The sequence below is a fragment of the Bufo gargarizans genome, chromosome 2 (genome assembly GCF_014858855.1).
Source record: "Bufo gargarizans isolate SCDJY-AF-19 chromosome 2, ASM1485885v1, whole genome shotgun sequence".
NCBI lineage: Eukaryota > Metazoa > Chordata > Amphibia > Anura > Bufonidae > Bufo > Bufo gargarizans.
This window is the reverse complement of record NC_058081.1, coordinates 432,544,202-432,571,886: the sequence shown is the minus strand read 5'-3', so window position 1 is coordinate 432,571,886 and position 27,685 is coordinate 432,544,202. Positions and strand designations below refer to the sequence as shown.

Genomic DNA, 27,685 nt, shown 5'->3' with positions numbered 1-27,685 from the left:
TAAAGGGATATTCCCTTTTCACTAAATGCTTTGTGTATTGCAGGGGAACAGGCTCTTTTCTTCCTTCTTTTCTTCTTTTGGTTTTCTTTTCCCCCTCTTTGTTTACTGCTCATTGTCACAGTTATGGCCGCCCAGTGGTTGGCGCACTTGCGCAGTGTGATCTGCTCACGCTGGTGGCTAGGATAGCAGGAGTGCGCACATTCTAGCGTGTGCGGCAGCTTCCGATCCGGCCAGCGCTCTGCAGTGCATCATCATTTATTAGGACAGCTCGAGGGCATGTGCTGTAGCCCTGGAGCTGTCCTACAGCGCCGCCACTGCTAAAAGGTGCCGGAGCAGCATAGGGAGCACACATGGATAGGCAAGTGCAATGGAGTCTGTCACTCACATACAAAGCTTCTGTCCACCGAATATCCACGAAATGAAAAACTTTGGGGCTGGTGAGTAGCTGAGCGCTTTTAAGACTGGCCTCAGAAAAGCCAGACTTAATAAACTCCCCCTGTATGTTTCAGTCTTCTGCCAGTGACAAGATCTCGGTTTGCCTAAACGGCATATTCACGTGACGTTTTTGCTGAGGTACTGACACAAATTTGTGTTGCACATATATATATATATATATATATATACACAGCATATCTATAACCAGTCCCCATTTAAAATCTTAACCATAATTAAGCAGATTTTGATGTGGATTTGTAATAGTTTAACTGAGGATTTTTTTTGGATTGTAATATAATCTCAGTTGTGGCCATGCACATTAAATTAACAATAACGATTTTTGGCGGCGTTGGTCACCTGTCAATTGTGTATGTCTGTCTGTCTTGACAGCAGATGTTGGGGGTGATTGGGCATGTTGAATTTCAAAATGCTTGGTTCTTTACTTCTGTGACAGTGGCATATTCACCTCTCATTGAAAGAGTCAGATCAGCCGCCATGCATATTATGGTGGAGTCCAGACCTATCATTGTTTTGCCAACAATGCAACCTACAGGTGAAACTCGAAAAATTAGAATATCGTTCAAAAGTCCATTTATTTCAGTAATGCAAATTAAAAGGAATTGCATTAACGCAGCTTAAAATTAGAATATTGTGAAAGGGTTCAATATTCTAGGCTCAAAGTGTCACACTCTAGTCAGCTAATTAATCCATACCCCCCGAGCAAAGGGTAACTCAAAATTGTGACTTTGGGGTTTCATAATCTATAACAAATAAAGGCTTGAAATATCTCGCTTTGCATGTAATGAGTCTATCTCATATGTTAGTTTCACCTTTTAAGTTGCATTACTGAAATAAATGAACTTTGCACGATATTCTAACTTTTCGAGTTTCACCTGTACAGTGCATGGCCAGCTTTAGGTCTCCCATTCACAGAAATCTTGAAAATGTTGAGGAATTGAAACTCCTTGGCCCCCATCTACTGTCTATTAGTTTGTGAAAATTTAGACCAGGCAGTGAAAAGTTTTGCCCCATTTATCACAGATTTGGCACATCTTGCACATTGTTACTTAAGCCAACTCTTTGTCTACCAACTATAAATTTGGCACAAATGACAGCACCATATAGCCACTTCCAATGTTGAGCAGAAGAGAAATAAGCGGGCTTGACTCGCATGATTATTCTTTTCGATGCAAATAAATGTGCCTAAAAAGCTCTGTGCCGAGAACGTGGTGCAAACAATGCCACAGAAAAGCGGCACACTGGCCTTAGTAAATATACGGTAGTCCAATGTGGTCTGTATTAGAAGGTTTCGGAACGATTTTGCCTGATTTGTGTAACTTACATACTTGGTCAGTCTTAACTACCCCGGACCGTGAAGGGGGAATCTGGCTATTAATTTACTGAACTTCTGCGGCCATTGTAAGAATGTAGATCTCTGCTCAACAAATGTTAGTCAGGCTTGTCTCTCCTCTCAGGGCCGCAAGAACAGATATTTGCAAACTGTAATGTGGTGGGATTGGGACGTGGACGCACAGGAGCATATGAATGAGGGGAGTGTGATCTTCTGTAGGTCAATGATCAGAAGCTGCAGATCGGCTTTCGGGTCTGGAATGTGACATATTTTATTCTTGCAGAGTATTTAGTGCCCTCTGACCTTCCATAGTGTAATCTGACAGTCCATTAGGAAAGACCATCCCTGTGAGCCTTGCAGACAGGCTGTATGATTGTGCCACCCTGCTGGCTTCATTTCCTTCAGTACCCACCACAACCCAGTGATCACCTTAATATTATATACAGTTATCTGACCAGGACTGTCCGATGTGAAAGTAGATGACATAATAGCATAAAAAAAATTAACTGACCTGAAAATGTGTAATGAATGTGAATGGTGATAAGGCCAAATAAGCATTATGGGGAACGGTCAGCTCAAAAGATTGTTGGGCATTTGATTGCATGTAGCCCCAGTGGTAATCTGCTATAATCTGAAAATGTACCCACACGGGATCAACAATTGTCATATATACTGGAGTATAAATCTTCCAATGTGTCTGATGATCTATAGATTGTACAAATATCCTTTGCATCAGTTCTTACTTCTTCTTAATCGGTCCCACCTCTATGACCCTGAAGACATGATAGCCCAGTTCCCATGTTCCTGGGAGAAAAGTGCCTGCACCTGGTTGGTTACTGTCCAGTATAGTTTATGGGAGATAGTACAACAGTTTAGATGGTGCTTTATTTATTTCTGTGGCTTATGTGGCACCATCGTATTCCACACTCTATACAGAAATTACATTTCTCAAACACATGAGATCTAGTAAACCTATCTGTATGGTTTATGGGGTATGGGAGAAAACCTTTGATAGGAAACCCACAAAAAACATGTTTGCCCTTGGTCAGCATATAAACCAGGACTCTAATGCTGCAATGTAACTGTGCTTACCACTGAGCCGCCGTCCTGCCCATGTGATAGACCCTATTTATCAAAACTGACTTAGTTGTCCATAGCAACCAATCAAATTTGTTTTGTTTTCTAAATCTGATTGGTTGCTACGGACAGCTAAGTCAGTTTGCCTTTGCAGTTTTGATAAATCTCCCCTATGGCCACATTATTTGCTATGTAGGGCAGTATTTTAAGAGGACAGGTCAATTCTCCTAGTTTCCAAATGACACAAAAAATATTATACGTTAAAGTGGTTCGCCAGTTTCTAAGGTAATTTGTCAAAATGCTTACACGCATACATGACCATATACTGTTCCCCAACTGACCTAGTGGAGGCCCGCAGGTGCGCTGGCATCCGTGAAGTAAACATACGCACCTGTCACCCTTTTTCCGTGGCCTGCAAGCTGCCGGCAACCACTTTCTCTGGGTGCTCCTGGGTACCTTCTGTTCTGTGCAGGCGCTGAAGGCAAATGGATGCATCCAACACAGATATAGATGCATACATCTGCTGTTCAGAACCTTTGCAGGATAGAAGTTGACCTATGAAGCCAAGATATGAGGAGCTGTATGGTGGGCTCCTCACATTGGAGCTGCTGTACCTGCCTATGAAGTGATGGGAATGTGGAATGAATAAAATGACAATGTTGTCAAGGTCCAGGGCAGGCATAGAGAGAGCTCTGTGAGGGCCCAACTCCCCATATCTCAGCTTCCTGAAACCATGTCCTTGTCTCTAGTGTCAATGGATATTGGGGTGAACAGTAGTCACACCGTGTATATTCATGTTTGGAGTGAAGTTGGTGAATAACTATGAAAGTAAGGCCTCATGCACAGGGGCGGATTAATTGCATGATGGGCCCGGGGCTGTCTACCCAACTTAGGCCCCTCCCTCCATTTTATTTTATTTTAATTTTTTGTATGAAGAGGCTGCGGTGCTTCGTGAGCGCCATAGTCTCTTCCTAGGCCATATGACATCTTCAGACTAAAAAAATTACCCCAAATTGGGTCCTGAACTGAAAAATTTGGTCGCCAAAAAAGGACATATAGGAGAATACAGCACCACATACCTTATACATCCAGGGACATCTCCTGTCATGTAGACCTTCTCATTCCTCTTCTCCTCCGTTAGACCGCTATGGCAAATTCTTTCAGCCACATCTCGTTTCTACAGAGTTTGTAATGCAGACACGTTAGATTTCTAAATTTTTCCATCAACCGCCCCATCCTGGTGTCCCCACAGTGTCATCCTGTTGCCACTCCCAATACTGTGCCCAATGTCTCAGATACTATACTGCTGAAAAAATAGTGACCCTATTAGACATAATTGGGGTCATTTATCAAACTGGTGTAAAGTAGAACTGGATTTCCAAAAGAGCTGTCAAAAATAAATCGTGTAACCTGATTGGCTGCTATGGGCAACAAAGCCAGTTCTAGTTTACACCAGTTTGATAAATTAACCTGAATGTCCCTATAGTGTCCACAGCAGCTATAGAGTGCTCCAAAAATAATAGAATTGCCCCTACAGTGCTTCCCCAATAGCAACGCCCCCATATAGTAATTACCCTCACACTGCCCCCACATAGTAATTTGCCCCCACACAGTAATTTCCCCCAAATTGCCCCACACAGTAATTTCCCCCACACTGCCCCCACATAGTAATTTCCCCCACACTGCCCCCCCACATAGTAATTTGCCCACACATTTTCCCCATACTGCCCCAGCACAGTAGTTTCCCCCTTACAGTAATTTCCCACGAATAGCAATTTCCACCACACTGCCCCCATATAGTAATTTCCCATACACTTCCCCTATATAGTAATTTCTCCCACATAGCAATTTCGCCCACACTGCTCCCACACAGTATTTTTCACCACACTGCCTCACATAGTAATTTCCCCCACACTGCCCCAACATAGTAATTTCCCCACACTGCAGTTTCCCCCACACAGTAGTTTACCCCACACTGCCCCTACATAGTAACTTGCCCCCACACAGTAATTTCCCCCACACTGCCCCCAAATAGTAATTCCCCACACACAGTAATTTACCCCACACTGCAGTTTCCCCCACACAGTAGTTTCCGCCCACACTGCTCCATATGGTAATTTCCCCCCACATAGTAATTTCCCCCACACTACCACAACACAGTAGTTTCCCACACACTGCCCCAACATAGTAATTTCCCCCACACTGCAGTTTCCCCCACACAGTTGTTTCCCCCACAATGCCCCCACATAGTAACTTGCCCCCACACAGTAATTTCCCCCACACTGCCCCCACATAGTAATTTACCCCACACAGTAGTTTACCCCACACTGCAGTTTCCCCCACACTGCCCCCACATAGTAATTTGCCCCCACATAGTAATTTCCCCCACAGTGCCCCAACACAGTAGTTTTCCCCACACTGCCCCACATAGTAATTTGCCCCCCACACTGCCCCAAATAGTAATTTCCCCCACACTGTCCCAAAACAGTAGATTCCCCCACACTGCCCCACATAGTAATTTGCCCCCCCACACTGCCCCATATAGTAATTTCCCTCACACTGCCCCAACACAGTAGTTTCCCCCACACTGCCCCACATAGTAATTTGCCCCCACATAGTAGTCTCTCCCATAATAATTTGGCCCCACACAGCCACCACATAGTAATCCTTCCATAATAATTTTCCCCCATATAGTAATTTTCCCCCATACAGAATCCCCAATATAGTAATTTCCCCCCAATGTACTCGATGTCTCTTAATATGTCCCCACCCCACATGTCCCCCAAAGTAGGCCCATGAAATAAAAAAAATGAAACGCTAAATACTCACCTATGTCCAGGGCCAGGCGCTTGATCGCTGAGGAAGGCCTGGCGCTCACACGTCACGGTGCTGCGTCCCGGCACAGGCACGCGATGTCATCACACCCGCCTCACTATTGGATTTCACTACCGCATAGGCCTCAGGCCTACTAGGCCTGAAGCCTGTGGCGGTGATCGCGGCGGGGCAGGGAACTATGCGCTTTCGTGCTCTGCCGCAGTATGTGGGCGTTCGGGTTGGTGCTGGGCCCGGGGCTGCCGACCCGAACGTCCCTATTGTAATCTGCCACTGCCCATGCACACGGCCGTTGTGCGGTCGTTACATGCATTGGGGACCGCAATTTGCGGTCCCCAATGCACGGGCAATGTCTGTGCGGTGGCCAGGACGGATCGAGACCCATTCAACTTGAATGGGTCTGTGATCCGTCCGCACCGCAAAAAAATTGAACATGTTCTATTTTTTTTTGCTGTGTGGAGGCACGGACAGAAACATCACGGAAGCACTCTGTAGTACTTCCGTGGGGTTCCGTGCCTCCGTTCCACACTGCAGAGATGCGGTAAGCACATGGCTGATGCCCGCATATTGCGGACCTGCTGTTTGTGGGCCACAATACGACCACGGCCGGGCAACGGCTGTGTGCATGAGGTCTTAGGCTACATTCCACATCCGCAATTCCGTTCTGCATTTTGCGGAACGGAATTGTGGACCCATTCATTTCTATGGGGCAGCACTATGTGCTGCCCGGATCCGGAATTGTGGATCCGCAATTCATTTCCCCCCAAAAATAGAACATGTCCTCTTCTTGTCCGCAATTGCGGACAAGAGTAGGCATTTTCTATTATAGTGCCGGCGAACACACATTGCTGGTGTCCGTGTTTTGCAGATCTGTAGATCCGCAAAACACACACGGATGTGTGAATGGACCCTAAAGCTGTAATTGTGTGGGCTGACATCTTGTGTGCACACGCTAAGTGCAGTTGTGGGACATTTCTTGTTAGCGTGTGCGTCTACTAGGGGAGTTGTGCTGATACACCACAGAGGAAAACAGCTTGGCAAAACACTTTCACCTCAATGGTTGCACAAGAATCTAGCGCCACTGTACCTGAGTCGTGATTTGTCATGTGTGACCCCATTGTTTTTCTCTCTTTACCTTGAAGTGACATCTTGTGGGATTAGTCATTGCTTCTCCTGTGATCAGAGTGTAAACAGCTCAAATAAATGATGTTTGAAGTACACAGATAAGTTTAATTGCTGAAGAACAAAGGCTCGTGTCTAGACAGCGGATGGGAAGGAGTGACAGAGTAAGGGCATCAGATCTTTGCACAAATTATCAGTAACCGTCTAACCAAAAACGACCAAATGTAAGGGAGCTGCATTCCTATGAAATTGGCCCTGTGTGTGACCATGTGGACAGGTAAATTGGATAGTAAGCCCCGCGGGCGGGGGGGCGTCATGTGATGGGAAATGTCTTTGTGAAGTGCTGCAAGATAAGCTAAAGAAAATAAATCTGTCCATTTTGCAGAGTCTCATAGATGTGTAGAAGCTGCTGCCCCACTGGTTAGGTATTAGCAGGAGTCTCGCTGAGTGAAGCATTATCGCTCGTCTGCTTTTTGGTAATTGATTTGTTTATACAGGACATGGACTTATAAGGGCTTGTCCAGGATAATATTTTTTTTTTCGCCCCTTATATAAATTAAAGATAAAATGCGTTTTAAATGAAATATCTTAAAGAGGACCTTTCACCACTCCTGTTTTAATAACTACATGCGTTCCCCATGTAATAACAATTCTGGAACCGCTATTCTTATGGTTCTATGTTCTGCCATTCCTTTATTATTTCTACTAGAGGTCATGAAGGAATTGCTAGCAGTCTGCAGTAAGGGTACAGAGGGGAGGTAACCAGTTGGGGGTGTTACCTGCACAGTCTGACAATGGCAGCACCGATTGGATAGTGCAGGTACACACCCCCAACTTGTTACCTCCCCTATGTACCCTTACTGCAGACTGCTAGCAATTCCTTCATGACTTCTAGTAGAAATAATACAGGAATGGCACAACATAGAGCCATAGGAATAGATGTTCCAGAATTGTTATTACACGAGGAATGCATGGAGCTATTAAAACAGTCATGTCAGGAGTGGTGACAGGTCCTCTTTAAATAAATCTAAGCCAGCGGTGTCCCATGGAGCTAAATACCGCTGCATGCAAGCATTGTGCAGCCATGTCACATACAGACACAGAAGGGGACAGCTGCAGTGGGAGCGCCTTTCTGTGCTGCAGTGTTTATATGTAGTAGTCCTCAGCTCCGTGGGACGCTTTTTTTTATTTTTATATCATTGTGGACAACCCCTTAAAACCTACTGGAGAGATCAGTTACCATCATTATAAAATTATGATAATCTGTAAGAAGCAAACACAAGTGCAAAGGGAAAGTGGAGAATGAACCAATTAGATTGCAGCTTTCATTTTCCAAAGGGCCCCTAGAAAATGGTAGCTGGGATCCGTTTGGTTTATGCAGGTTACCCCTTACCTGTGACATTGCACTAGTTTGTGTGGACTGTGAGGTAAAATATGGTGATAATTGAAATAGGAAGGTGTTTTTAAAGTGCCTTACAGAGGTGATGCTGTAGAAAGTATTATTCTTAATAATATTTCTTTCTTTAATATTTTGTAGGCCTTAAACATCAGGAAGAGCCCATGTACAAAGGTTCAGGATATTCCAGCTATCCATTCCTTATGCTGTCTGATCCCTATCTTTCTAATGGATCTATGTCTACACTGGTGAGTCTGTCACAGAACCTGTAATTCTAACGTCACTGACAAAAAAGACACTACGTGTTTCCACCGCTGATTCTGAATATTGGACTTTTATCTTGGTACTCGCTGGCATTCCCCCTGCAGTCAGCCCTCAAATTGCCACCATTCTATTGCCAAGCTTAGGAGTCCTGGGTGGGCATTAATACAAGCACATGGACTCTTTGTGGGACATCTTTACACCTATCCACCATTACAGTGGTTTGGGGAGGGCAATTTCCTTTTAAATGGTTATTCCCAGCACAGGAAGTTATTAATGGGATGTGCTGTGGCTTTCTTGGTGTTCCGCCAGATCATAAGAAGGGCCACAGTGCTGTTTTAGCTGTTAGCCCCTTCACAGTTTCTCTCTGTACAGGCTGCTCCCTGCTCTAAAAGGTCCCATGGGTGAAACTACCTAAGACTGGCATTTGATATGCTGCTCATCGTCCAAATTGCACTGGAGTAACATGCAACACATTTTTTAAGAGGCACAGGACATTTAAAGTGTACCTGTCATGTTTTTTTTATATTTTTATATATTTTTTGCTAATGTGTAGGGACAGCTGAGACCCACCTCCTGAGCTGTGATAGGGAGAGCTGAGACACGGCTCCTGAGCTGTGATAGGGAGAGCTGAGACAGGCTCCTGAGCTGTGATAGGGAGAGCTGAGACACGGCTCCTGAGCTGTGATAGGGAGAGCTGAGACAGGCTCCTGAGCTGTGATAGGGAGAGCTGAGACACGGCTCCTGAGCGGTGATAGGGAGAGCTGAGACACCCCCCCTGAGCTGTGATGGGGAGAGCTGAGACCCACCTCCTGAGCTGTGATAGGGAGAGCTGAGACACGCCTCCTGAGCTGTGATAGGGAGAGCTGAGACCCACCTCCTGAGCTGTGATAGGGAGAGCTGAGACAGGCTCCTGAGCTGTGATGGGGAGAGCTGAGACACGCCTCCTGAGCTGTGATGGGGAGAGCTGAGACACCCCCCCTGAGCTGTGATAGGGAGAGCTGAGACACCCCCCCTGAGCTGTGATGGGGAGAGCTGAGACCCACCTCCTGAGCTGTGATAGGGAGAGCTGAGACAGGCTCCTGAGCTGTGATGGGGAGAGCTGAGACACCCCCCCTGAGCTGTGATAGGGAGAGCTGAGACACGCCTCCTGAGCTGTGATAGGGAGAGCTGAGACACGGCTCCTGAGCTGTGATAGGGAGAGCTGAGACTCGGCTCCTGAGCGGTGATAGGGAGAGCTGAGACACGCCTCCTGAGCTGTGATAGGGAGAGCTGAGACACGCCTCCTGAGCTGTGATGGGGAGAGCTGAGACACGCCTCCTGAGCAGTGATAGGGAGAGCTGAGACACGCCTCCTGAGCTGTGATAGGGATCACTGTACATGGTCTAGTTGTTGTTCAGCCCCATTCAAGTCAATGGGGCTGAGCTGCAATACCAAGCGCACCCTCTAAGATGCATGGCGCTGTGCTTAGTATGCGCCCCGGAGGCTGCCGGGCTCGCCAGAGCTTCGGTGAACGCTGAAGCTTCCCAAAACAGCTGACTGACAGGGTGTCGGGACCTGGACCCCCACCAATGTGATATTGATGACCTATTCTCTGAAAGGATGATCAATAAATATTATTTCCCGGATAATCCCTTTAATGGAGTGCTATGGATGCTTTAATTCCAAATCTGTTAAGCTTCAGGCAGTTAATCTTTCTTTGATGGGAATAGCCTTTTAAGGACCTAGTTGCTATAATAAAAAACTCTCCCAGCCCTAGTGAAAGAAAAAAAAATAACTCTGTGTTATTTTTCAGTTCCCGAAATATTTTTTAGGGGTGCACCGAAATGAAAATTCTGGTCCGAAACCGAAACCGAAAATTCAGGATGCCCTTGACCGAAACCCGAAACCGAAACTGCCTTTTTGCCCAAATACTTTTAAAATACTTTTTTTTTAATGATATTTATAACAGACCCCCCCACCTCATAACAGTGCCATCCACAGACCACCACCCCATAACAGTGCCATCCACAGACCCCCCACCCCATAACAGTGCCATCCACAGACCCCCCCACCTCATAACAGTGCCATCCACAGAACCCCCCACCTCATAACAGTGCCATCCACAGACCCCCACCCACCCCATAACAGTGCCATCCACAGACCCCCCACCCCATAACAGTGCCATCCACAGACCCCCCCACCTCATAACAGTGCCATCCACAGACCCCCACCCACCCCATAACAGTGCCATCCACAGACTCCCCCCCCCCCCCCCCCCATTGCCGCTCCAGTACAGACTAGTTATAAAATGTGTACAATTAATAAGGATTCTATTCATGAGGCCCCCTCTGCAGTAGAACATTCAATATAGCCACATCCTACTCACAGGGCTGTTATCTTAATGCTGGCCGGCCGGGCAGACGAGCGGCAGCGTCACGACTGACGTCACATGCCTGCGCCGCCTCCTTCATTCAGAAAGTAGGCCGGGCACATGACGTCAGTCGTGACGCTGCCGCTCGTCTGCCCGGCCGGCCAGCATTAAGATAACAGCCCTGTGAGTAGGATGTGGCTATATTGAATGTTCTACTGCAGAGGGGGCCTCATGAATAGAATCCTTATTAATTGTACACATTTTATAACTACTGGAGCTGGGGGCCGGAGCACAGTGAACGCACCGGCCCCCAGCTCCTCCTCCCAGTCCCTCCCCGCTATTTTCTGCCGATATGTACCAATATCGGCCGAAATGGATTAGGCCCATTTTCGGCCGATATTTTCGGCCGCCGGAATTTCGGTGCACCCCTAATATTTTTATTAACTTACCGTTTTGCATTTATTTCTAATTATCAAATAATCCATCCATACTTAATTCTTGAATGACTTCTGAAGTGTATGTAATGAGGTGCACTACCATGCTTATATGCTGCTGGAAGATCCGACGCTGGCAGATCAAACATTAGTGGCCTGAGGATAGACTGTCAGTATTCAAATCCTGGAGGACTCATGTAAAGTGCACAATATCCCAGCATCCATTAAAAAAAACTAAAATTTGGTGCATTGTTTATCACATAATGATTATCAATGTCTAAATCATATAATGGAAGCACGTGCCAACTACAGGTTCTGAAAATAGCTGAGTGTGTATGATATAGTTGTATATTCCAGCTGCTGCAGAACATCATAATACACACCTCAGATCCTGCATATCTTATATGTGAGAAGGATTTGAATGTGTCATATGAATCGGTGAATGGTGGGGAAGTAGTACATGCTTACTGTTCAACAAGAAGTTCTGCTGCAGCTGAGCCGTGTATCAGAAAAAGTACCGTCTTTTTAGAAGCTCTCTTAAAGTTTTATGACTCACTAATATTTGGGTCGTATAATATTTGTGTGCTTTTTTTTGGGAGCAGTAGCATTCTAAAAAATCTAATTGGATGCATGGTGTTTTATTGGTAATCTATCTACTAATTTATATCAAGTTAATAACCTGACTGTGATTGGAGCCGTAGCGTGATGTTACGAAGGGGGAAGGGGATGTGACTAGCCTGCAAATGATTATTGGAACCCTCCAGCTTGTAATGGAAGCCATTCAGACAATGTCATCATGCTCATGCTGTGTTCTTCATGAATTTTTCTTACACGGTCTTTCATGTGGTTCCAAAATGGATCCTCAATATATTAGGTTTCCCCATAATATTATAAATAAGGTCTACTGAAGAGAGCGTTGACTGTGGCTCCTGTGGCGTTGAGCAGAAGAATACTGGACAGAACCTTGTGTGTTGAGTGCCTCCTAAGTTGCCTTTACTTATAGAAATGTATCATTTTTGAATGGCCATGGTTATTTTATGATGTTTGCCTGATGGCTAGTGGAAACATTCATGGACTGACCTCTTAGCCTATTAAAAAGTATTCTGGTCACACAAGGGTGCAAACAGGATATGTCTGTTGTGATGTATGGGAAGACCTAAAGCACTGGAATATTGCGAAATAATGTGTCGCCGTGGAGTCCATCTATCCTGAGAATACTGGGTCCATCAGTCTGACTTCAGAGTGCTGGAATGCTGGTCTATGGTGAGAGGTGAATAGATAGAGGGCCGTGCATGCCTGGTGCACTCTCCATTCATTTTTATGAAAGTTCTAGAAATAGCTGAGCCAGCGCTTGGCTATTTTCGGAACTCCTATAGAAGTGAATGGAGAGTGGCCATGCTTGTGTGGTCTCCACTTTTACACTTTGGGGCCCCGTTCTAGAGATACTCTTTGACATTGGTGGCGTATACTAGCAATATGCCACCAATATCTCAGATGCTACAACCCCTTTAATATCCAGTGAAAACTGTTCATATTGATAAGATTTGTCAGATGAGGACCCCAGGTGACTCCTCTCCGCAGTTTTACTACTGTTCCCCACTAGGGGCTAATAAAACAGCAGCAGAAGGGTTAACCCGCTGAAACGCTTCAACAGACCATCAGTGAGTTAAATGTTTTGCTGATTCATGTGCTGAGATTATGGTGACGCTTCTCTTTTTATGAGGTCCTTTTTATTACCATAGACTTCTAGTTCAGCCTTCTGTGCCATAAGAAAGAACTCTAGGTTAGAAGATCTATACTGTGCATTATACGGCCAAGATGGAAGTGGTATATTCTAGTGCAGGGATGGCCAACCTGCGGCCCTCCAGCTGTTGTAAAACTCCAATTCCCACCATGCCCTGCTGTAGGCTAATAGTTCTAGACAGTCTGGGCATGCTGGGAGTTGTAGTTCTGCATCAGTTGGCCAGCCGCAGGTTGGCCAGCCCTATTCTAGTCTAAGACTCATCTCAATAGGTACATATGTTATTTACAAAATTTTTTTTTACTTATTAAATTAACTTTGTGCTAATATTTGAACTGTACAACAGGACAGCATTTGCTGCAAACATCAGACTCCTATAATGTTTGCCTACGCTCTATGCTGTATGCTGACTTTATTACAGTATATCCACCGCTACATACAAATCAATCAAAAATCCTAATGATTAATTAAGCTGGTTTATTTGCACAAAGCTGCATATAAGGGTCTAAACCATCTGCAGAGGAGGTGGTCCTAGAAGGATCCCTTTATCTAAAGTATACTAGTAGGTGCAACTGTTCCCTCCTATTGGTGCACAAAGTGACTACCTGAGAACTAGAGGTAGGGTGTCCTACCACCTGACTCTCTAAAACTAGTTCTTTATGCTTTAAATTACCCAGGGCTCTAGGGTCAGGTGAATGGTGTTGGCTTTCCTGAATCCATGAAAAGCCTACTGAAGGGGGGGATGCAAGTCAACTGTCATTCAGCGGGCTCCATTGTATCATCTAGTCCAGCATTATTACGGCATCTGTTAGAAGTGAAGACACTTGTTCAGGCGGTAGGTTCTCTTTAAGTATCGAAAGAACTAGTGATATCAACGCTTGATTAAACTCGGTCATTATTTAGAAATCCGTTAATATGTGATATAGTAAAGGCTGGTTTAGAAGCTCCGATGTACCGTCGGCTGCTTGTTTAGTGCATGCAGCGATCTCCTTCACAGTACGGGGAGAAGGCATCTCTATTTCGATCCCTCGTCCCCATACAATATCATTGTTTCTGGCAGATCACTGTTTAGATCACACGATCTGCTGTCTATAACTGGTATGCCTGCAAGAACGACAGGATCACCCAGTGAATGAGCATTTTGCTTGTTTGCCGGGTGATCGACTGCACATTTAGACAGGAAGATTGTCAGGAACGAGCATTTGCAGGAGCGTTCGTTCCCAGTAATCTGCCCAATTATCTGGCAGTGTGAATCCACCTTAAAGTCTATTATGTCTAAGGCTGCATTCACATAACATTAAAAAAAGGCTCTTAAAAATAACAAAATGGTTCATTTTTAACGACCATTATTATTATTTTTTAGATTCCTTTGTAAGAAACGACTGTTCAATTTTATGGGGGTTTTTGGTCTGGGAAAATGGACAAAATAGGATGTCCTATTTTTTTTAAAGGCTGTTATTTAAAAAAAAAACGGCTATATGAATAATACAATAGTCTATCATTGTTCCTAAAATGGTTGTGTGAAGTCCTGTGAAAAAAATGGCTGTCACATGTATTGGCATGTGAATGTAGCGTCTTGTTCACAGCATGCTGTATTGGACCCTATTATACCAAGGTTTTAATGAATTTATGATAAAGGATTGAATTTAATCGGGATATTATATGCCACTGGCTGATAGCTGCCGGTCTGACTATGTGGAGATAAAGGTGCTTGCTGTAATTTTAATTATTAATATTATTTCATTATTATTATAGTATTAATTATTCTGTTCTCTTAAGTAGATGAATACACACAACGGTCAATATTTAAATTTAAAGGGGTTTCCCAGGACTTCAGTATCGATAGCCTATCCTCAAGACTAGAGATAAGCAATCCAGTCCAGATTCGTTTTAGGTCCGTTTGCTCGAATTTTTTAAATGGCTCGGTTTGGACCCAAATCAATTCAGGCCGAACCGAAGTTGATCCAGTTGCCCTCAAAGTTGGTATATAGCCCCCTCTAGCCTTCTAGGACTCATTATTTTCAGGAAAACTTGTTATTTCTTTTCATTTCTTTTTTTATGATTTTTAATTTTTTTTCCCCCTCCCCAAGCTCTGGCAGCAATAGTAAACGATGTCTGAGTGGCACTGACATACATAGCTATTGGTAAACTAATATTTGACAGTGTTTAACATACAGTGTATATAAAAACCGGCACGTCTTACTCTTTCATATTCAGAAGCTTCAAAAACTGTCCCTTATCAGGGGTAGATGATGTTTAAACACACAACGTGTTATGAGGTAAGAAAAAAAGTGGTTTGAGGGGGGAATGTGATGGTTGGCAGGTGGCAGTAGTGGCATGATGCAGGCCACAGCAGCTGTACAGAACATGATGGTAGGTAGGCAGACAGACACCAAGAGTGGCAAGGTGGGGCACCGGCAGCAAGGAGAGGTCTATTGATCGAATTCAGCCTGCCTGGACTTTAAAAAAAATTCTGTATTGATGCAGTAATCACGTACATTTATGCTGTGACCTTAACAAATTTAAAGACAATTTTTAAATTTCAACCGTGTGGGAAGTGAGTACACAGAAAGTGACGATTGAGGCATTAGTGGCATGCTACAGGCTGGTGTTGATGCAGTGATTACATTCATTTATGCTGCACCTTAAAGGGACACTGACAGGGCCAATAACCATAATTAGCTGTACATATCCATGCACAGGTCTTCTAATGTGCATTAAAAACATATAAGTATCCCCCCCGTCCACATTATGAATACAGTTAACTCACGTTTTATAACCTGAACTAATCGCTGTTCTTTCTGCCCAAGGGGCGGGGTTTCAGCTTCTCTTGCGCCCAGCCAGCATCAGCCCAACTGCCGTTTTTGAAGCGCCGCCCAGCTCATCAATATTCACTTAGCTGGGCGGCTTCTGCAGTCCCCGACCTGTGATTATGCGGGTGGTGAAGTGGGGCCTCCCTTTCAGACACGCTGGAGGCAGATATCTGCTCACCGTAAGCTGCATCAAGCTGTGTACACAGTGTTTCCTGGTAGTAATGTAATTTGGCCTCCCTTTCTGGCAGAGGAAAACATTCTCCCATTCTGCCTTGATAGAGAGGGTCTAGAAGCAAAGCATGGCTATCCAGTAATCATCAGACTGCTTGATGTCACAGAACTACCTGTCACTGCTTAAGCAAGCAAGTATACAGGTCACCATTCTGATCAGCGTGCCAGAGGAGACAATTCTTTCCACCTACACCCCCCACTGAGACGATCATCATCTTCTTTCTCCTCCAAATTGTCTTCCTCCTCCTCAAGTAGCAGCAACTCCTCCCCATGGGAGTTTCTCATTGTGGGTCCCCAACAGCTATAGGGCCACCTGTTGTATGAGCATCAACGTTTCTTCAAAAATACGTCTGAGGGACAACTGCAGCATGAACGGCATGAGCTGCCGGTGCCCGACCTGTTGTGGTTTTGTGTGCCTGCTATGTGGAGAAAAAGCGCCATAGGTGAGTTACTCGCACAGAGCTATAGGCAGCCAAGCTGGGCTTAGCTCTGACACCTTTTGGACCTAACCCACCCACAGCTTCAGCGGCATCATCAGATCCCAACGCTGACGTGGCCCTGGCTGTTCTTTGGAGGTACGTTGCCTCTACTCTTCATTGCTGCCACCACCGCCTTTCTCTACTGATGTTGCCTCCTCCTCGGCTCCCAGGTCCTGTCCAGCAAACAATCGTCATCAGAGTCCTCACCATCCCTGATGATTTTATCAGATATCATGAGATATTATGATGGACTCCTGGGCCGCCTTCACTGCTCTGCGTTTTCAGTCACTGCCCCTTCCACCAGTGTCATGGCTACAGGTGCCACTATGTGACAATCACCATCAACAGAGATATGCATTAGGTCAGCAGCCTCCTCCCAAACCTCCTCAGGGCAGTCCAAACGGTCATGGCTCTCGCACAAGTCATCAAGACTCCCTTTTTCTATCTGCCGTATGGTGTGATGGGATTTTCTTGCCACTTCACAGGAAAAAGGAAGGTGCCCCGCTAGGAAGGGGCACTGAAGACTGAGAGGACTCCACTGAAAGGCTGCAAGGAGGAGGAGCAGGAGGAAGGCTGTACCCCATGGCACGGGACTTTAGACTCTGAAGTCATTTTATCCTGCTGCGACTGCCAGTTTGAATATAATCAAACCCCCCCCAAAAAATACCAATAAAATAAAATAAATATTTAAAATGTATGAATATAGGGAATTGGATTTGGATGCCATGCACTAGGGAGTGGGGAAGAGGAAGTGCACCCACTAGCTGCCACCCACGCCTCTGTCCCTGCCTACTTACACTACCCGTCCTAGGCGACGGGGCATAACTGGGCGATGGTCCCTAACCTCTATAAGTGCAGAGAGGCAGAGCTGACAGAGACAGAATATAGCCAGGCAGAGGCAGTAGGAGGGAATCCTGCAGATGGATCCGAAGTTACATAAAGTGTCAGGAGCAATACTGAAATGCCAGAGATCAACACTAACGTAGGCGAGCAGGAGTAACAAGGACAGTAAACAAACACGCCTGAGGTCAAACCAGGATGTGGTCGGAGTACAAGCCGAGGGTCAAAACTGGAGGTAACGTCAGTACACAAGGGCAGACGAGGTCGGGTCAGGAACAAAAGCCAAGGGTCAAAATCCAGAGTAGCAGAAGCACAGCGTAATAGCAGTTAGGCACAGGACCAAAATCGCAGGCAACCTGTGGCCAGCAGGCTGCCTGTATAAATAGTGAAAGGCTAAGGTCATGTGAGGTGGCCAGCTTCACAGGACCCGCTCAGACACAGAAGCCGAGCACCGAGTGGCCAGCTTGGTGCTCAGCCTGATACTGTTGCCAGGGGAACGGAGGACGCCGACCGCACAGACAGCAGGAGCTCGGTCGGGTCCTGGGAGACGGGGATGCAGCATGCGTCGCTGCTCAGTGAGAGAGGCAGGATGCCGACAGGCGAAGCGCAGGAAGATTGCGTCACCGGCGCCCTGTGACATTGGGCATAAATTCGTTATCACTCCTAGATACTTTTGTGTGTTACCTTGACAATTGGTGTAGCAATCGCGTATATATGCTACTAGTTTTAATATAATCAGTCCCCAATTGTGAAATAAAGAGAAAAAGAAATAAAGGGAAACTAATTTAGGCTTAAAATTTGTTTTCTCTCAAAGTTACTTTTGTGTGCTTGCCTGTGTATTGGGGTTGATCACCTATATACTAGTTTAATTAGAGGACCTGTCACCTCTCCTGACATGCCTGTTTTATTAGCTCCATGCATTCCCCATGTAATAACAATTCTGCAACATCTATTCTTATGGTTCTATGTTGTGCCATTCCTGTATTATTTCTACTAGAAGTCATGAAGGAATTGCTAGCAGTCTGCAGTAAGGGTACAGAGGACACAGGAAAATTGCTGCTATACCTTGTGTCTTGTATTAATCACATATATGTATATATAGTCTCAACTAGTAAGGCTGGGGGGCCACAAGGCTAGGGTATAGCCTGAGGTTTGGGGGACGCAATGTCGCCTGCGGAAAAGGGTCACTAGGTCAGAGTCAGGAGGACTATTGCACCACAATCCCCCAAAAAGGTACTAGAATTGCCACAGCCTGGAGGCTGCTGGATTGATGTTGGCTGAGGAAAGCTGCATATGTTGTCCATGTGTGAACTGTGCTCTACGAGTGAGGTAGGGACGTATTTTTTTAGGTAGTGCCTAGATGGGCAGGAGTTTATTTGTGTTTTAAGTGTCCCCACCCAGTGATGTATAACTGGGCTATCCTGTATGAGAAGTGTGCCAAAGTAAATGCAGTTTGGACGTGAAAATCCGTTGTCTGGCGAGATACCTGTGAGTGTGACCCCCTGAAAAGAGATGATCCCTTAATATATAAATACATCATTATATTTTGAGCCCCACAATTTTTTTTATTTCTGTGAAAATGGGGAAACAAAATGAAAGTATTTGCTTGAAGCTGCTTCTGATAGCAGGCGCAGCCACAGGTCCTGTCTGTCAGCGGCCCTGCTTCTCTGTATTGTACACACACAATTCTTCTTTGGAATCCTAGACTTTCCCTTCACTCTTCCCGTCAATAAGATTGATTGATTTCTGACTGTCCCTGATGTGTTTTTTTTTTTTCTTTTTTCACCGTCTCCCTAAGATCGTTTTCCTGGCAGATACTGTAATACCCTTCACACTTTAAAAATAAACTCCCATTTAAGTTTGGTTATATAATGTTAATGTATATGTATGTGCTAGTTAATTAAAAAGTAGGACAGTGCAGACCCCAGTACTCCCTAGTGCTCTCTTCTGAGAATACCAAACTTAGAGGACCTGTCATGTCTCCAGCCATGTCTGTTGTAGTAACTACGTGCATTCTCCATGTAATAACAAATCTGTCAGAGACGCCCACTATTGGTAATACCCAACAGTACCCTTACTGCAGACTGCTGGCAATTTACTTGTAATCTCCAGGAATAGATGCTCCAGAATTCCTATTAAATGGGGAATGCACGTAGTTACCTAAATTGAGATGTCTGGAGAGGTGACGGGTCCTTTTTAAATCTATCCCAGACGACTATCGCAGCAACCTTTCCCATCTGGACTCATACTGTGATGCCATTAGCTAGAGCAGTGTATTCTACTGACAGATCTGCTTTAAACAGTGCATTGCCCACTCCCTTGTTTCTTATGTATAAAACATGAGCATATTTTATGTGTAATCTTTAAAGAACCCTCTCGATAAGTAGTTGTAATGTGCCTCAAAACTGTGACCTGATATGCATAATCTCCCGTACTGTAATCTTACTGGGCTTTCCACTGTATTCTCGGGCTACTTTCACACTAGAGTTTCTATTTTCCGGCATTGAGATCCGTCATAGGGTCCCAATACCAGGAAAAAAAACGCTTCCGTTTTGTCCCTAATCAATGTCAATGGGGACAAAATGTAACTGAACAGAACGGAAAGCTCCAAAATGCCGTTTGGTTGAATTCTCATACTGCGGTACTCTTTCCGTCATGGGATGCGGAGCACACTGTAGAAAACAGATCCGTCCCCCATTGACTTTAATGGAGTTCATGACGAATCCGTCTTGACTATATTACAGATAATACAACCGGATCCGTTCATAGTAGCCCTAAATCTTCAGTTTCCATTTTGCAAAAGTCAGTAATTTAAAGTGTTTCTTGAGAAGGTTTTAGTAATGCAATTTTTTTGAATTTTTGGCTTTATTATGGCTTTATATTATTGAAAATTTTAATACAAAATATTGTCCTGTGTGACACAGAGTTCTCAATAAGAGAGTAGGTTAGTGCCTTCTGCACAGGGAAGGGTTTATCTGCAAGGTAATCCTCGCAGACAGAATGATGATAGAATGACAGTACTACTGTTCTCTTGATAGGCCTAGATAAACATGCAGATAGAGGATCAGTGCATTGATTAGTATAATGTGCAAAGTCATGACGTCACACTACAGGGATAGTACAAGGGAGGTATGATGCTCCAAATGGGCCACCACTGCTCACTCCTCTCTGGTCTGATTCCTGTCTGTCAGCACTTTTAGCATGGTAGTGAAGAAGTTAAAGGTGTTGGCGTACAAATTTAATCCTTTTTTTTTTTTTTTTTTTTGCTGCTCATACAGTACAGACCAAAAGTTTGGACACACCTTCTCATTCAAAGAGTTTTCTTTATTTTCATGACTATGAAAATTGTAGATTCACACTGAAGGCATCAAAACTATGAATTAACACATGTGGAATTATATACATAACAAAGTGTAAAACTTCTTCAAAGTAGCCACCTTTTGCTTTGATTACTGCTTTGCACACTCTTGGCATTCTCTTGATGAGCTTCAAGAGGTAGTCACCTGAAATGTTCTTCCAACAGTCTTGAAGGAGTTCCCAGAGATGCTTAGCACTTGTTGGCCCTTTTGCCTTCACTCTGCGGTCCAGCTCACCCCAAACCATCTCGATTGGGTTCAGGTCCGGTGACTGTGGAGGCCATGCCATCTGGTGCAGCACCCCATCACTCTCCTTCATGGTCAAATAGCCCTTACACAGCCTGGAGGTGTGTTTGGGGTCATTGTCCTGTTGAAAAATAAATGATGGTCCAACTAAACGCAAACCGGATGGAATAGCATGCCACTGCAAGATGCTGTGGTAGCCATGCTGGTTCAGTATGCCTTCAATGTTGAATAAATCCCCAACAGTGTCACCAGCAAAGCGCCCCCACAACATCACACCTCCACCTCCATGCTTCACGGTGGGAACCAGGCATGTAGAGTCCATCCGTTCACCTTTTCTGCGTCACACAAAGACACGGTGGTTGGAACCAAATATCTCAAATTTGGACTCATCAAACCAGAGCACAGATTTCCACTGGTCTAATGTTCATTCCTTTTTTAGCCCAAACAAGTCTCTTCTGCTTGTTGCCTGTCCTTAGCAGTGGTTTCCTAGCAGATATTCTACCATGAAGGCCTGATTTACACAGTCTCCTCTTAACAGTTGTTCTAGAGATGTGTCTGCTGCTAGAACTCTGTGTGACATTGACCTGGTCTCTAATCTGAGCTGCTGTGAACCTGCGATTTCTGAGGCTGGTGACTCGGATGAACTTATCCTCCGCAGCAGAGGTGACTCTTGGTCTTCCTTTGCTGGGGCGGTCCGCATGTGAGCCAGTTTCTTTGTAGCGCTTGATGGTTTTTGTGACTGCACTTGGGGACACTTTCAAAGTTTTCCCAATTTTTCGGACTGACTGACCTTAATTTCTTAAAGTTATGATGGCCACTTGTTTTTCTTTACTTAGCTGCTTTTTTCTTGCCATAATACAAATTCTAACAGTCTATTCAGTAGGACTATCAGCTGTGTATCCACCTGACTTCTCCACAACGCAACTGATGGTCCCAACCCCATTTATAAGGCAAGAAATCCCACTTATTAAACCTGACAGGGCACACCTGTGAAGTGAAAACCATTTCAGGTGACTACCTCTTGAAGCTCATCAAAAGAATGCCAAGAGTGTGCAAAGCAGTAATCAAAGCAAAAGGTGGCTACTTTGAAGAACCTAGAATATGACATATTTTCAGTTGTTTCACACTTTTTTGTTATGTATATAATTCCACATGTGTTAATTCATAGATTTGATGCCTTCAGGTGTGAATCTACAATTTTCATAGTCATGAAAATAAAGAAAACTCTTTGAATGAGAAGGTGTGTCCAAACTTTTGGTCTGTACTGTATATCTGGGAGACTTTTCTTCCCTTTCTGTAGACGGGCAGCAGCTCATGACGTGAAACAATCAGCCACCTGAATCTCCCAGCTCTTGTTAACTATTTCTCTCCTGCATAGTACGGTAAATAGTCACTCAAATATAGCCAGAGATACATGTAGTATACAATGCCCCCCTCCTATAATTTCTTTCTCCACTACCTAGAGGGTAATATAACTATATATTTCAATGAATTTAGAAGTTGGGCCAAATGAATGAAAGGTATCTGAACTGCTTGACCTGCTTCTTTATGAGATCACTACCGCAGCATTGAGAGGAGGGAGGGAGCAGGGAAGCTGCTAAGCATGTTAATCCAGCATTAAATGCAGGACAAGAAGGATGCACTAGAGAGGATAATGAAATGCATCTAAAAAAAGGACCACACCTTATGTGCAATAGACTGCAATGCAGATCAGATGATTGGTGTTCAAGTCCCCTAAGGGGGCTTAAAAAAATTATAAACATTCAAATCGGTCTCCTTTCCCTTATTAAAAATAAATAATAACCGGTATCACTGCATCCTAAAATGCCCAAACTATTTAAATATGGACACATCCCGTACAGTGAACTCTGTAACAGAAAAATAAAATTATTGATACACCATTTTTTATTTTTATTTTTTTCACTTTCCAAAAGTGCTGGCATTTTTTTCCTATAGTGTACAAGCACAGCCACCACTGCTGGATTGAAGGGTGGTCATAACCCCTGGATATAATGTGATGGAAAAAATGAATCATGGCGGTAAAGGAAGCAATATGGATAATCACAATACATTAGTAATTGTCTTCTATTAACTTTTTCTACTTGATAAATGCCATTTTCTGAAGTGAGACAACCCCTTCAACCTTTGCGTTTGACCTTGATCACCTTAGTTCCTATCTGTGGCTGTGCATTTAGGATTTTTCCACCAGCAAAGACCTCAGGACTGCTCTTAGGTCTCATGCTACTCTTTTTAGTTTAAGAAACACTTGTTTATGAACTGTAGATTTATTACTCTTTGCTAGAAATGTAGCATTTATCTCCATTGTGATATTGTTATTTTTGTTTTTAGTTTGTTTTGTACAGTGTAGGATCCACCTTTATGGTGACTTTATATGCTAGAAGGAGAGTTGCCTCCAGCCCGTTGAACATTTGTAGGCAGCACGGGATTAGTTGTATAATCCTGTGTTGAAGGCAGATCTGCAGGCATGCGCGCTTGTAACATGTCAATGGGTCCATTTCCTATTGTGGAAAAAGAGATGATTAATTGCTTTTATACTTCATGTATCCTCCTTTGAGGTGGTTTAAGACATTGGCGTTTGAACCTGTTTAAACATTATTCTTCTTAAGCCACCTTGATAGATGTTACATGTAATTCAATATAGGCTTCGGGGAATGTTCATCCTGTTGCAACATATGCTTTTCCATGAAGATTTAAGAGGAGGAAGAAGTATTGCACACATCATCAGCTCTTTAGAAGTTCACACCAAATGCTCAAAAGTTCATATCAGTAGTAAAGATTGTCAACATACTGTATTTCATAGGGAACCATAAAAATCTGGTGAATGTTTTATAACCGTTACATTTCTAACAAGTCACATTTCTAACAAATCAAATTTACTTAAAACAGAATACCACATTAAACAATATTCCACAATTTTATGCCACAAAAAGTAACTTTAACCCCTTAAGGACCAGGCCATTTTTCATCTTAAGGACCAGGCCATTTTTTTTTTTTTTGCAAATCTGACCAGTGTCACTTAATGTGGTGATAACTTTAAAACGCTTTGACTTATCCAGGCCATTCTGAGATTGTTTTCTCGTCACATATTGTACTTCATGACAGTGGTAAAATTGAGTAAAAAAAACAAAACATTTTTATTTATAAAAAAATGCAAAATTGAAAAATAAATTGAAAAATTAGCACATTTCCAAATGTCTATTTCTCTACTTTTATAATAGATAGTAATACCTCCAAGAATTATTACTTTACATTCCCCATATGTCTACTTCATGTTTGGATCATTTTTGGAATGTGATTTTATTTTTTGGGGATGTTAGAAGGCTTAGAAGTTTAAAAGCAAATCTAAAACCGACTTTTTCAGGACCAGTTCAGGTCTGAAGTCACTTTGTGAGGCTTACATAGTGGAAACCACCCAAAAATTACCCCATTTTTGAAACGACACCCCTCAAGGTATTCAATACTGATTTTACAAACTTTGTTAACCCTTTAGGTGTTCCATAAGAATTTATGAAAAATAGAGATAAAATTTCAGATTTTCCATTTGAATCAATTTTTTCCAGTTACAAAGCAAGGGATAACAGCCAAACAAAACTCAATATTTATTGCCCTGATTCTGTAGTTTATAGAAACAACCCATATGTGGTCGTAAAATGCTGTACGGGCACACGGCAGGGCGCAGAAGGAAAGGAACGCCATACGGTTTTTGGAAGGCAGATTTTGCTCGACTGTTTTTTTGACATCTTGTCCCATTTGAAGCCCCCCCTGATGCACCCCTAGAGTAGAAACTCCCAAAAAGTGACCCCATTTTGGAAACTACAGGATAACGCCTCCTGCACACAACCGTTTGGCTTTTTCAGTGTTTTGTGGTCCGTTTTTTACTGATCCGTTGTTCTGTTTTTTGTTTCCGTTCCCTTTTTTCCGTATGGCATATACAGTATACAGTGATTACATAGAAAAAATTGGGCTGGGCATAACATTTTCAATAGATGGTTCCGCAAAAAACTGAACGGATACGGAAGACATATGGATGCATTTCTGTATGTGTTCAGTTTTTTTGTGGACCCATTGACTTGAATGCAGCCACGGAATGTGATTTGCAGGCAATAATAGGACAGCCAATGCAGAAGCCATACTGTTATTGTGTAAAACTTAGGGTGGGTTCACACTAGCGTTATGGAGTCCGTTATGGCTTTCCGTTATAACAGGGTTATAACGGAACATAACGAAATCCATAGGATGGAATGCAAAACGGATGCCTTTAAGAGGCATTCCGTTTTGCTCCGTCCTAATAGAAGTCTATGGGAAAACATAACGGATCCGTCTGAGTCCCGTTATGCAAGACAGAAAACAAAGTCCGGTCGACAGAACCAGACGGATCCGTTTTGATTAACATAGACTTCTATTAGGGCGGAGAGCAAACGGAATGCCTTTTAAAGGCGTCCGTTTTGCATTCCATCATAATGCAAGTCTATGGGCAGCAAAACGGATCCGCCCTTCCGTCTTATGGATTCCGTTATATTCCGTTATAACCCTGTTATAACACAAAAGCCATAACGGACTCCATAACGCTAGTGTGTACCCACCCTTAAGTAAATTAAAAAAGTATACGTATTAGATCTTGCCGCGTCCATAACAACCTGCTCTATAAAAAATACCACATGACCTAACCCCTCAGATGACCACCGTAAAAAATAAAAACGGTGTCAAAAAAGCTATTTTTTCTTGGCACCTTACATCACAAAAAGTGTAATAGCAAGCAATCAAAAAGTCATGCACCCTATTATAGTACCAATAGTACCCGATTATAGTATTATAATAGGGTACTATATTTATATATCAAACAGTCATCTCATCCCTGAAAAAAATGAGCCCCCTATATAAGACAGTCGCCCAAAAAATAAATAAAACTAAGGCTTTCAGAATGTGGAAACACTGAAAGATCTTTTTTTTCTTCCAATAAAAAATATATAAACGGTGCCAAAACAGCTATTTTTTGTTACCTTGCCTCACAAAAAGTGTAAAGTAGAGCAACCAAAAATCATATGTACCCTAAAATAGTACCAACAAAACTGCCACCTTATCCCGTAGTTTCCAAAATGGGTTCACTTTTTGGGAGTTTCTACTCTAGGGGAGCATTAGGGGGTCTTCAAATGTGACATGACAGCTTAAAATTATCCCAGTGAAATCTGCTTTCCAAAAACCATATGCTGTTCCTTTCCTTCTGTGCAATGTCGTGTGCCCATACAGCAGTTTACAACCACATATTGGGTGTTTCTGTAAACTACAGAATCAGGGAAATAATTGTTGAGTTTTGTTTGGCTGTTAACCCTTGCTTTGCTAGTGTCAAAAAATTAATTAAAATGGAAAATCTGCCATAAAATTCTGAAATTACATCTCCATTTTCCATTAATTCTTGTGGAACACCTAAAGGGTTATCAAAGTTTGTAAAATCAGTTTTGGATACCTTGAGGGGTGTAGTTTATAAAATGGAGTGGTTTCTATTATGTAAGCCTCACAAAGTGACTTCAGACCTGAACTGGTCCTTTAAAAAGTGGGTTTTTTGAAATTTTCTGAAAAATTTCAAGATTTGCTTCTAAACTTCTAAGCCTTCTAACGTCCCCCAAAAATAAAATGGCATTCACAAAATGATCCAAACATGAAGTAGACATATGGGGAATGTAAAGTAAGGCTCCTTTCACACCTGCGTTCAGGTGTCCGCTCGTGAGCTCCGTTTGAAGGGGCTCACAAGCGGCCCTGAACGCAGCCGTCTGGCCCTAATGCATTCTCAGTGGAGGCGGATCCACTGAGAATGCATCCGTCTGCCAGCGCTCAGCCTCCGCTCCGCTCAGTGAGCGGACACTCGAAGGCTGCAAGCAGCGTTCGGGTGTCCGCCTGGCCGTGCGGAGGCGAGCGGATCCGTTCCGACTTATAATGGAAGTCAATGGGGACGGATCCGCTTGAAGATGTCCATATGGCTCAATCTTCAAGCGGATCCGTCCCCCATTGACTTTCAATGTAAAGTCTGAACGGATCCGCTCAGGCTACTTTCACACTTAGAAAATTTTTCTAAGTTATAATGCAGACGGATCCGTTCTGAACGGAGCCACCGTCTGCATTAATATGAGCGGATCTGCTCGAACGCTAGTGTGAAAGTAGCCTAATAACTATTTTTGGAGGTATTATTATCTATTATATAAATAGAGAATTTGAAATTTTTTCTCAATTGTTTGTAAATTTTGAATTTTTTTATAAATAAAAATACATTTTTTGACTCAATTTTACCACTGTCATGAAGAACAATATGTGAGGAAAAAACATTCTCAGATTGGTCTGGATAAGTAAAAGGGTTTTAAAGTTATCACCACATAAAGTGACATGTCAGATTTGTGAAAAATGGCAGGGTTCTGAAGGGGGTAACAGCATAACCTAATTTACCACACATGTAAGAACTAATATTCATCAGCAAAAGACCTCTGTGTTTGGAAATTCCTACCACACATGCACGTAGTGAGGCGGAGAAGTCCAGCAAAGTGCAAGTGAACCAATACAGGCCGACTGTAACCCTGATTGATCATATGGGGACATACAAGCCAGTTGTATACGTACCACAGTCTGACGCTGACCTCTGCTATAGCTGGCTACTGAACTCGGATACACCTTCTGGGGCCGTTTTTTTTCTTCATGATTGCATTTTACT

At 43.6% G+C, this 27,685-nt stretch overlaps 1 protein-coding gene across 9 annotated transcripts in view; it reads left to right on the top strand.

Annotated features, from left to right (window-relative positions):
* TCF7 (transcription factor 7) overlaps positions 1-27,685 on the top strand; it is a 165,912-nt gene that overhangs the window by 4,330 nt on the left and 133,897 nt on the right. For 8 of the 9 annotated variants that reach the window (XM_044280933.1, XM_044280928.1, XM_044280935.1 and 5 more), the window contains one exon: positions 8,355-8,461. In XM_044280933.1, coding sequence (XP_044136868.1) covers positions 8,355-8,461 — 107 coding nt within the window. Of the gene's footprint in view, positions 1-227; positions 438-8,354; positions 8,462-27,685 lie in introns of those variants that run through there. The other variant, XM_044280936.1, reaches the window with a different exon arrangement.